Below are 10,817 nucleotides of genomic sequence, written 5' to 3' on the forward strand. Positions count from 1 at the left end.
TGGTGGAAATACAAGCCTGCCTTCATTGAAGATAAGCAGTATTAGCCGGGCTAAGCTCCTGCCTAGAGGTTATAGGGGTGATGGAAGGCAGGAGACTCCGCGCGGCGTTGGCCCCGCAGTAACCTTTGCCAAAAGAAAAACACTTCTTAATACAATAGTAGATTTTTTTAAAAAAAAAAAAAAAAAAGAAAAATAAACAGGGCCCCATGTGAACTTAGGAAACCTGTGCTGGTATGAAGAGAGATGCGCATGGTGAAATGGCCTGATCAGCACCTGGAAGGGCTCTGGCCCCCGGACCCACGTTGCTGGGAATGGGAAAGGGCCCGTGTCTGTCCTCAGCCCCTTGGTCCAGTGTGGTGCCGAAACGGCCCCGCTGCCAAACGGCTTCTCCTGCCTTTGGGGTCCAAGCCAATGCATCTTCCCTTCGTTCACGCCTTGGCTTTCCCATGGGGCTGGGAAGGCCATCCCCAGCCTCACCCACGGCTCTGAGCACCAAGTACCTTGCGGTGGCCAAATAGGGACTGACAAGGAAGTGGCATGTTGTCTCTTTAGCACAATTTCCCTGTTAGTACTTGTGCTCCTTCAGTGGAAGTCATTAGCATGTGTAAACGCTTCCTTCCCATTGCGTCCGCTTGCGTGCTCTCCCCGCTGAGCTGCGTGGCAAGGGAAGCACCTTTGAACGGGAAAACAACAGTCAACCTCTGAGTATTAACAAGAGAGTAACTGGGTGTTTATGAAACTTGGTAACTCTCTTGTAAGCTATTTTTAAAAAGCAGCATAAGGTGTTTTTAGCTTGCTGGCCTTCAAATAGCACCAGAGTCCGATACTGCCATTTAGGCTGGGTGTTTCATCGTAGGAATTGTGCTATGATATACAAAGTGTGACGTTTCCAACTCAGCCTTTCTTGGAAGGGAATTAAATGAGTTTCATAGCTGCGTGAGGGGTGTTATGTGGAGGTGGAGAGAGAAATCTGTGCAGATGTTAAACAACCAGCTAATCTCAAGTGACGTGAATGCCCCGATACACTTTGGCTCTCGGAGATGATTATCATCTCCTGCTGCAGCGGGTCCTGACTTGCGGTCACAGCTCTGCACCAAGAGAAACTGAGAGCACACACGTTTGTAATTTGCCATCGATGCCCCAGGCAGCCCCACGGGGCCGGCTTTCCTCCCAGTGCCCCGAGTCTCTCCATCTTCAAGTCTCTTTGCCTAGTAGGGAGCAGATGGGATCACTGACCTGGGGGTGAGGAGCAACCCAGCGAAGCCCTATATGGGGGGAGAGCTTTGCAGTGCTTTCTAGATCCTGTCCCTCTTGGGGATCCTGCAGAGAGCAGAGTAAGATTTTTATTAACCACATCAGGGAAGACTCTGGGTTTGGCCAGCTCTGGCTGCTTTCAAGGATGGCAGAAAGCCGAGCTGTGCAGTGTTTTCCAGGAGGGTTGAAATTTCTTATCTCTTACGTTGCTGTAGATGCGTTTACCCCAGGGAACTGCATCCTCCTGGCCTGCTCGCACGGATGCCAGGAGGGCTTTTAGATCTGCAGCGAGCGCTCAGAGCTCTTCCAGCAGCCCTCTCTGCTTGTGCACGTCTGACCTCGTACCTGAGGTTTCCTTCCTCTGCCACTACCTCTGATGACTAATTCTCCTTTGAAGAGCATGTGCCTGTGATCTTCCTGCCTCCCCTCGTGCCCGCCCCGTCGGAGGCGGCAGAAGGGGTCGTGCAGATGCATGTGTGCGCACGTGCGGGTGTGCATGCGAGAAGCTGCGCCGTGGAGGAGAGTTCATGCTCTCCCGCTCCCCAGGCAGCAGCGTTCTCTCATGCCCATGACCACTCTTCCCTTTGCTTTTTTATTATTATTATTTTAAGATTATACTTGATGCTTGAAAACCCTGCTTTGATAATCAGGAAGTTTAAATTCCTCCTGCACTTTGCTTGTGCTTCCTACTTTCTGGACCCGGGAAGCTACATACATCTGATGTAGCTTTTTCATGTTGCATTGGCTCAGGGATAAATCCACTTTCTTTGTTGTCTGTTATCTTTCATTACGAGGAATAAGGATTCCTCCTTTCTTGCTTGAGTATCTTTTTTCCCAAGCCAAAGCAGCCCAGTTTCTGCTGCCCTAGCCTCTGTGGCTCAGGCAGGGATGGAGGTTCAAAGAAGCTGCAAGACAGGCTTGCAGGGAGCCTGGAGCAGATGGGGAATTGAATCTAGTTTTTCCAAGGCCAAGATAATCATCTAATTGCAAAACTGTTTTTTCCCACTTAACCCTGTTCATCAGCTTCTCTCACACTCAGCAGCTGGAGATCAACTTGAAGATGGGTTGTGCTGCAGAGGAGAACAGGCACTGCCAGCTCCAGGGCAGCTGTTTGGTTTGAGGGCTCTGAGTTGATTTCAGTTCACAGCTAAGTAGCAAACATCTGGATGCAAGCTCCAGGGACACCAAGATGGAGGAGCAGGTCTTTTCCGCTTGGCACGGTGCCTCCCAGTCCAGCTGCATGGCTTGCAGACCCCTGAAAAAGCCCAGCACGGTCAGCCTGGATGCAGCAGCCTGGGCGGGAGGCAGGCAGGGTCTGCAGGCTTTGCTCACGTGGGGGAAACCTGCCCTGAGTGGGGTACAGGGGTTTCTTCAGTGTCCTGCTCAGCTGTCCATAAGCCAACAGTCTTGGGAAGAACTAAACTTCAAAGGCCAGCAATTAAGCCCACACACATCAAGGAAAAAGCAAACCTGCAACTTGCTTTTTTCTTTCCAAATGCTGCTGCCCTTTTCTCTCCGTGCTCAGTGCCGACCCTCAGGCTCTGTCTGACTTCCCGGTCAGCTGCTTCTGCCTCCTCATCTCCCAGCAAGAGTCGGATGCCGAGGCCTCGCTTAGCTTGAACTCCATCTTCCCCCAATGGCACATTTGCGGCTTGCTTCAATGGAAGCTTCACCTGAGCCTCTGGGAACAGCTCATGACGGAGCTGTAGTTAATGGTCTCCAAACTGAGGGTCTCTTCCCCGCTGCTTCTCAGGCTTTTCCCTTCCTCTGTGTCCATGCAGCAAAGCCCCGGTGCTGCAGGTGGAAGCCCCTGCCCAGGCACTGGAGCTGGTCTTGGCTCTGCCTGGGCTGTCACCAGCCTCAGTGTGGGCAGCTGGGGCTCTGGGAAAGGGGACGATGCCCTGGCATGGGCGGGGGGATCCTGCCCTGATGCACCCGCTCTGTTTTAGCAATGGGCAGTTTAGAGAATCCTAGACCTGGATGGCTCATCTGGATCGCTGTGTGTAAGAGCTGGTGGTGACTTGTCCTCCCGGATCTTATCCCTCTCTTTGGGAATCTCTCTGCAGGTATCCCACAGTGGCAAAATCCACAGTTTAGCTGAGTTGCGTGAAAAGGTACTTTGTCATCTGCCTCGTAACTTCATCAGGTCCAGCTTGAGAAGCAGTGGATAACAATTTCCTTTAGTCGTTTACCCTTTGTCACTGTATAGGCTATCATTTCTTCTCAGTGGCCGAAGATGTCTCTTTAGTGTCCCATGGGTTTGTACCCACTGCTGCCAGAGGTACTTCAGCCCAGTAAAGCCCCCGGGATTACACCTTGATAGACAGAAGGTGGAATTAAACTCTGAATCCTGCAGTGGTCAGGCAACTCCTGAGCAGTCCCAAATAGGTTAACTGGAGGTAGCAGCGGTACAAGCTTCTCCCAAGCCACTTGCCCAGAGATCCCAGACCCCCATGGCCCATGGGGGGATGTCTCCGGCCCATCCTGGCCATCCGTTTGTGCTGGCAATGCATGTCTGCCAGATACCAGGTTTGGACCAACACTCATTTTACACGAGCTGTGGACCATCCATTATGTCCCTTCAGGTTAGAGATGTAATGAACGGTGCTAATTTCTGTTACCGGTCCCCTAAAGCCATCTGATCCCTCTGCTTCTTCTACGCCACGTTAATCACATCCTGCGGGAGCAGAGAATATGAGCAGGGCAAGATTTTGAAAGAAGTAAATTAAAACAAGAAGAGAAGCAACCTGACAGTCCTTAAGATGTGGAAGGATAATTTTAATTGAGTTTTGCAAGGGTTTAGCCATGCAGTTAATAGGGGCCACTGGAAGAGGTGTGGCTATGTATGCTAAGCAGGGCGGCTTGCCTTGGGCTCCTGCAGAGCCACGGTGGTGGCAGAGTGGGAGCTGCCACAGGCATTTTGGCAGGTCTGGGGATTTCTGCCCCTTGGGGAGTGAATTCTTTGGACAGAATAGGTCCTGTTCCTGTCTGAAGGTGCTGGGCTCCCCCTCCCCACGCATCCCACTGAGCCGGAGCTGCCCTCCGAAATGTCAGGGAGAGGAAGCAATCCTTGGCTTGTTAGTTTCTACAAGGAAATAAAATGCACAGATGGCTCGAGCATCCTCTATCTCAAAGGCAGGAAAAGGATTCTCCGGGCAGGAGCAGGCAGCCAACAAACCCAGAGCGATTCAGGGAATGGGGGACCAAACAAAGCGGTGTCTGGCCAGCCCCTGGCCAGCAGCAGAAGGGGTGGGCCGGCGGCCCGCCAAGGGGAAACCAGCTCTCTGATGTGCGGGAGCATCCCTTGCCTGAGCAAGAGCAGCAAACAGCCAGCTCCCCCGGGGCCCGGGGAGGCTGCTGACAGCAGAGATCCTGGAGGAGGTCTGCAGGGTGGCCCCGGCTGACCCGCTGCCCCAGGCCGGACATGTGGCTACCTGACAGAGGCTAACTTTGGCTCAGGACGTAGCCTCTCGGGGAGGATGGAGTAGGGAGCGAGCGCGGGGGGGTGTAGGGAGAGGAAAGACAGCAGGAGACAGAAATGCAAACATGGCCTGACAGCCATGGGGCAGGGGGAGGGGAGGAGGAAAAAGCAGGGTAAACCTGGCAGGATGGAGCAGGAAACCGGGCTGGAGCGAGGCAGGGCGATGGTGAGATAGTGCTTCCTGCGGAGGGAGAAAGGCAGACAGATAAACACTCCCAGACAGGCGAGTAGACCCCTCTATGGGATGCTTTGGGATGACATGGTGGCAGGTCCTCAGGGCATGGGTGACTGTGCCTGTGCAGACCAGAGTCCCAAAAGCAGGTGGCAGCATGGTCAGGCATTGGGTGTAGCTGTGCTCTGCTGCCTCGGGGCAGCTGGCTTGTGAAATACCCTGATTTAAATCCCTGCCTGGAGGCACCAAGGGACAGGGACTGAAGGTTGCAAAGGTAACTTTGCTCCTCAGGACAGCCCAGCTCTCTTGAAAGTGGCTCCTGCTTTTGAGCTCCTCTGTTTCTGTCCCCTGATGAGGCTGCCAGCTTGGAAGTCCAAAAGCTGAAGGAGCCCAGAGAGCTCTTGACTTTCTTTGCCTCGTTCCCCATCAGTGCAGGTGGTTATGAGATTTTTGTGCCTCGCCAGAAAAGAACCAGTAAATTAAAGTTTATGAGCACTGAGAGGCTAAACGGACCTGTTGGGGTGCATGCAGAGGCCAGAGGAGCCTTTTGGACTGAGGCCGCGGGGCTGTTTGGCCGGACCTGCGGGTGTCGGATGCGCGGCCGTGCTGCTGTGGAGTGCCAGGGGCTGGGGGAGCAGAGCAGAACATCCAGCCTCGTCGTGCTGCTGGTCTGGCTGTTGCTTCTTCCGCTTGTGTCAGGACCATGCTGCCATTGCAGGATGCACTGCTCGCGTCTCTGTCCACCCCATCCCGCTCCCCGCTTGGCTGGCAGGCAGGGGGATGTTTTGGCTGGGGTCTCCCCTGGCTGCAGGTGCTCTGCTGGAGGAAAGCCATGATTTTTTGCATCCCCCAAATGCCCTGTCCGTTTGGACACACGTCTTTCCTCCTCACCTGGCATCGCTGCAGATCTGTGGTGCTTGGGGCATCTCTGAGGCTGGTGCCAAGAAAAAGGCATTTCCACCAGCTCTGGTGGCCCTTTCCTCAGCCCTCATATTGGTCCCTACTCACAGGGCTCCTGCCTCCATACACTGACTTACCCACAGGTGTCTCAGGGCAAAGTTAATGTCTCTTTGTGCTTTTGGTGTTGGACAGGAGGGATCAGACACCCAATAATGATGATCACCTCTGTGAGTATTGACTGAGTTCCTATAATTATTAGTCGCCTGTGTCCCCTGAAAGAGGACAGCTTGCCCTGGTTGGAGCAAAGGAACATCTGATGCTTTGAGAATATCCTCACAAAATGGTGAGGACACAGATCCACCACACTTTGACTTGGTGACATTTCAGGGCTTTGAGTTGCATGGATGAAAATCTCTAGACCAGAGGAGTGTTGTCTCGCCATTGGCATTGTCCACTGTGAGAAGGGGAAAGGTGTTGCCCCAGGCCTGAATGAGCTCTTGGTGCGTGGGGGTCAGTTGTGTGGCTGGGACAGTGATGCTACCATAGCACAACACAGGGCGCAGAGGGGCTGATCCTGCACAGAGGAGCGCAGCCCCTGTGTTTAACCCCTTCTGGGACAGGTCTGAAGCAACGGTCAACCCTGGCTTGCAGAAAAAGGAGCATCTTTCATGGACACCATGAAAGAAGGTACCTGCTTCCTTTGCCCTTGTGCAAATACATAGTTTTGGGGGGATTTCCAGTTTTTTATCATTATTGTTTTTCATTTATTCATTGCTTACACCTCAGCCTGTTTCCATCTTGACCACAGAGCCCTTTAGCATGCCACCTCTCCGTTTTTCCCCCAGCCTCACTGTGGGCATGGGTGGCTGTCACCCTGCCCTCGCAGCCCCCACACACATGGGCAGAACCTGCTCCATCTTGGTGTGAATTCCTGCTGTGGTTTGGGACTCGCCCTGCCCACTGTGAGGCTGGAGAGAAAACACCTGGCGTGTTATCCTCATGTTGGCCGGAGCCTGCCATTCATTTCTCAGCCTCATGCGATATCTCACCTCTCTGCAAAACAAGCCTTCCTCCATGCTGGCGAGCACCGGGAGGAGGAAGAGGAGGAGCTGACAGCCCTACGTCCAAATTCCCCCTGCTGCTCTGCCAGCTGCCTGCTCTTTGCGTGACGTGGCACTCACGCTTTGCCGCTCCAACCCACAGCTGGATGCTTGCCCCATGCATGAGGAGGAGTCGCTCTGTGGGGGAACTTCAGCCCTGTAGGTGGGAAGTTGGCCCGGCTCTGCCTCCGGCACATGGACTTCCCATGTGTCTATAAGCGGCCGCGGGTCCTCCAGCACCAGGGCAGTCAGTTATACCAGCATGGGGCAGGTGGGGAAGAGGTAACTGGAGCAGAGGAGGAAGATGACACCTGCAGTGCTGGGGTTAGTTCCTGCGGGGCAAGGGGAAATGGTGCACATGCGGTTTCACCAGCACATGCTGCTAATTTGGACAAGCCCAGCCTGGAAAGCCAGAGAAGAGGTCTGCAGAAACGGCAGAGCAAGGTTTCTCCTCCTTCTCCCCCAGTGCCAGCTATTGCTGTTCTTCTGCATCAGAAAGAGTCATTCGGTCCCTGTTTCCCCAGTTGCCAGCAAGGTATGGGAATTGTCTTGTTGCCTGCCCAGGAGCAGGACTTTGCTCACATAGTAACTATGGTGCGTGATTGCATGTCTGAGTGCATGCCTTGCCCTGCTTCCAGGGGAAGAGCCCCACCACCAGCTTTGCAGCCTGCAGGGGCAGCTCAGGACAGCCAAGGCTTCAGGCTGGGGTTAAAACCCAAGAGAAACGGGAGATGCTTTGCAAGAGGAGCCACATCGGGCTATCTGGTAGCACTGGGCGCTGAGCAATCCCAGGGCATTCAGCATGCTGTTAAGCCCCAGCCAGGGACAGGCCAGAGCAGCTGTCTGAGCCCGGGAGTCGGAAGAGGCTCATCCGTGGTGCTTTGCATTGCAGATGCAGGATGTGGGTAAATTCAGGGGCTCCATCCTGGAGCCTTGGTCTGGGGATTCGGTTGCTCCATACAAATCTGCCAGAAATCCCTTTTGTAGAAAGATCTCGAGTTTCTGCCTTGCTTTCCTGGGATGCTCATTGATTGGGAATTTTTGCCTAAATACAGCAAAGTCTTTTGGGGGGCAGTAGCAGGGTCAGGGCAGCTTTGCTGGGGGAAAGGACGCTCTTTTTTTCCCCTTCCAGCCTATCTTTTGCCCCAGTACAGCACTGGGGTGGGCAGGCTGGGTTGGGCTGGGTATGCGAGATGCAGGGAGACAAGCAGGAGCACACAGCCTCATCTGGACCAGCTTTGCTCCATGCATGTTATTTTGCAGCTCTGGTCACAAAACCCCGAAGCAGTAAGTTTGGTGGCAGGAGCGTGAGCTGTGCTGGTTAGCTGGGGACACACGGCGGCTGTGGCCAGAGCGATCCAGTCCAGCGCCAGGGAAGGAAGTCAGTGAGAAGGACAGAGTGTGAACAAAATCCCTCTCCGGAAAGGCGCCCTGTTAATCAGTCAGTGGGGCCGACTCAGCAGAGAGGGAGGGAAGGGGAAGCGGAGAGGGGCTGAGGTGGTGTGCGGGGGCTCCGAGGGAGAATCCGGTGCAGGGCTTCCTGCGAGTGGAAGCAGATGGAGAGCGGGAGCCGTGTCATGCCATACCATGCCATGCTATGCCTGCACCTTCACCCATGCGCAGCCTTTGCATGGGTTTTCCAAAGCCATCGCTCACTGCGGCAGTGCTGGCTCTGGCACAGGCGTTGCTCCGCAGTGATTTAGCCATCTGCAGCCATCGCAAGGGAAAACCAGGCCCCTGGCAAGGCTTTCCCACAACGTGCTCAAGGTCAGGCACAAGGCTGGAGCCTGTGGGCTGCTCGGTCTCTGTGAGACACCCTGGGGTGGGTAGCACTTTCCAGGGCGAGCGTGGCTTCCCCACCAGGTAGGGAGAGCCCTGGGATGCAGGACCCCAGCGGGCAGCCCCGCCATGCTGAGAGCAGCAGTGATTTCAGGGTGCAGAAAAAGGTGGAGGGGGCTGAAGAAAATGAAGGAGCCGCCAGCGATAAGAGAAGGCCCTCGGTGCAGCCTGGCCCCTTTCAGAGCTGCGCGCTGAGAGATCAAGGCTAGGAAAACCGCTGGGAAACGCACTTCTCCAAAAATAGACAAGGTGTGAGTGGCTGTGGGATCCTGCTTCCTCTCCCTGCATCCCATCAATCCCCCTCTGTTTATTTTAATATCCCACTGCCAACTTGCTTGGAAACCATCTTGAAAAAACAAAGCTTGCCGGGGCTGCCACATGCCTTTTTAATTACACTAATGCTCTCCCCGTGCAAGGGCATGATTTGGTGTGCACGAGAGAGTGAAGCCTGCTCAGAGGGACAAGGAGATAAAGCATCACTGAGGTTGGAGGTGGGGAAGGAGGGACTCGGAGAGGAGGAGACGCTCCATGCTCTGGAGACATCTCCCTCGCACCCTGGGATTTGACGGAGACACAAACCATCTGTATGTCAGTTAGCAGAGATTTAATGGCCAAACCCAGCACCAAGTTCAGTGCTGGGGAGAGTGAGACACAGGAGAGAGCTGTAGCAGGGCACACGCTCCCCTGGGGAGGGAAGGAGCAAGGGCAGCGGCAGCAATGGGGTGGATCATCTGGCAAGCACAGAGAGGGATGGAGAATTTGGGGGGGGGAAGCTGATGGCCTTGAAGATGCTTTTGCAGGCTGGGAATGGTTCTGTACATTCCTTTGCCTGCCCTGGATGCCACGGGTGGCTGTGGGCATCGGCATCCCAAGATGCCAGCCCCAGTGTGGGGTGTCGGGGTGAGTAGTGGGTCCCCAGCGTGAGCCAGTGCCTGATGCAGGGAGTCCCTGAAGTTCCTGGCAGTCCAGGGCCGGCGAGGAGGCTGGACGGCCGTGAGGGCTGGCCCGGCGCTAGCTGCCAACAGCAGGAGCGTCCCCAGCCCTGCGCCGCGGTGCTTTCGGAGGGAGCAGTGGTTCCTTTTCCTGTTCTACTCGCGGAGGGCCACGGACAGGATGCATCTGCAGGAATCCCACAGCCTCAACCTGCACAGATCGTACTTTTTCTTTCTTCCCCTCCACCCCCCAGCGTTGTTCACTAACAGGTCACCAAGCGGCACGTGAAGGGAGGCAGGGGGTTATTTCTGCAGCTGTCCTGCTCCTCCCGAGCCCGGCGGTGGGGCGGATGCGGTGTATAGTTATCGGCCGAGAGGCTCCCGCTGCCCTGGACTGCATTTTAGAGGTTCAGGCAAGGGGGGACCATCCCAGTTTTGAGACCCACTTCGGTGCCCGTTGCAGCCAGCCCCGGGGATTGCTGTGCCAGGGTTTTGGGGATTGGCTTTCTGCTCGCTGCCCGGGGCACCAGCAGGATAAGAGGGTCTGCTGTCCCCAGCCAGCCCTATGGCAAGCCAGATCTTTCACGTTTTGGGCTGAGCGCCATGGGGGCGGTGGGCACGCCTGGCTGCTTGTCAGGGCAATGGACTGGCAGGCTGTGGCCATCTGGAGAGTAGTGTTTGCACTGGGATAAGCATGTCCGGCATTAATAGGAAATGCAGCTTAGCGGTCAGATTCCTTCCCCCCTCCTTTCTTTTTAATAAACCTCGTTACATTTTGAAGGGATTTTACCAAAAATGCGCTCATTTATTTTCACAGCCCCAGGGCACATTTTTGTACATGACATCTGATGTCCCCTCCTTCAGGGAAGGGGAGGTTGAAGGCGCGAGGCAGGGTGTCCTCCACGGGGGCCGAGCACCGCCTGGTCCCAGGGGCCGTGGTGATGCCGACCCGACCCACGTGTTGAATGACAAACGATGGCTGCTGTTGTTGTTGTCGTCACTGAGAGGGGTGTCTGTAGGACAGGCCATGGGGAGCAGGACCCCCACGCAGGCGGAGGTGGACCAGGGCGGCCCCCAGGCTGACGCCGCCTCACGTGGGTGAGGGAAGAGGCGGGGGGAGATGGCCGGCGCCCTGCCGT

At 55.3% G+C, this 10,817-nt stretch overlaps 1 protein-coding gene across 1 annotated transcript in view; it reads left to right on the top strand.

The window, feature by feature from the left end:
* The first annotated feature begins 10,705 nt into the window (after positions 1 to 10,705).
* Positions 10,706 to 10,817, top strand: part of FLT4 (fms related tyrosine kinase 4) — a 42,218-nt gene continuing 42,106 nt past the window's right edge. Inside the window, exon 1 of the mRNA XM_009286058.2 lies at positions 10,706 to 10,772. Coding sequence (XP_009284333.1) covers positions 10,706 to 10,772 — 67 coding nt within the window. The remainder of the gene's footprint in view (positions 10,773 to 10,817) is intronic.

The sequence above is a fragment of the Aptenodytes forsteri genome, unplaced genomic scaffold, assembly GCF_000699145.1.
Source record: "Aptenodytes forsteri isolate BGI_AS27 unplaced genomic scaffold, ASM69914v1 Scaffold54, whole genome shotgun sequence".
Lineage (NCBI taxonomy): Eukaryota > Metazoa > Chordata > Aves > Sphenisciformes > Spheniscidae > Aptenodytes > Aptenodytes forsteri.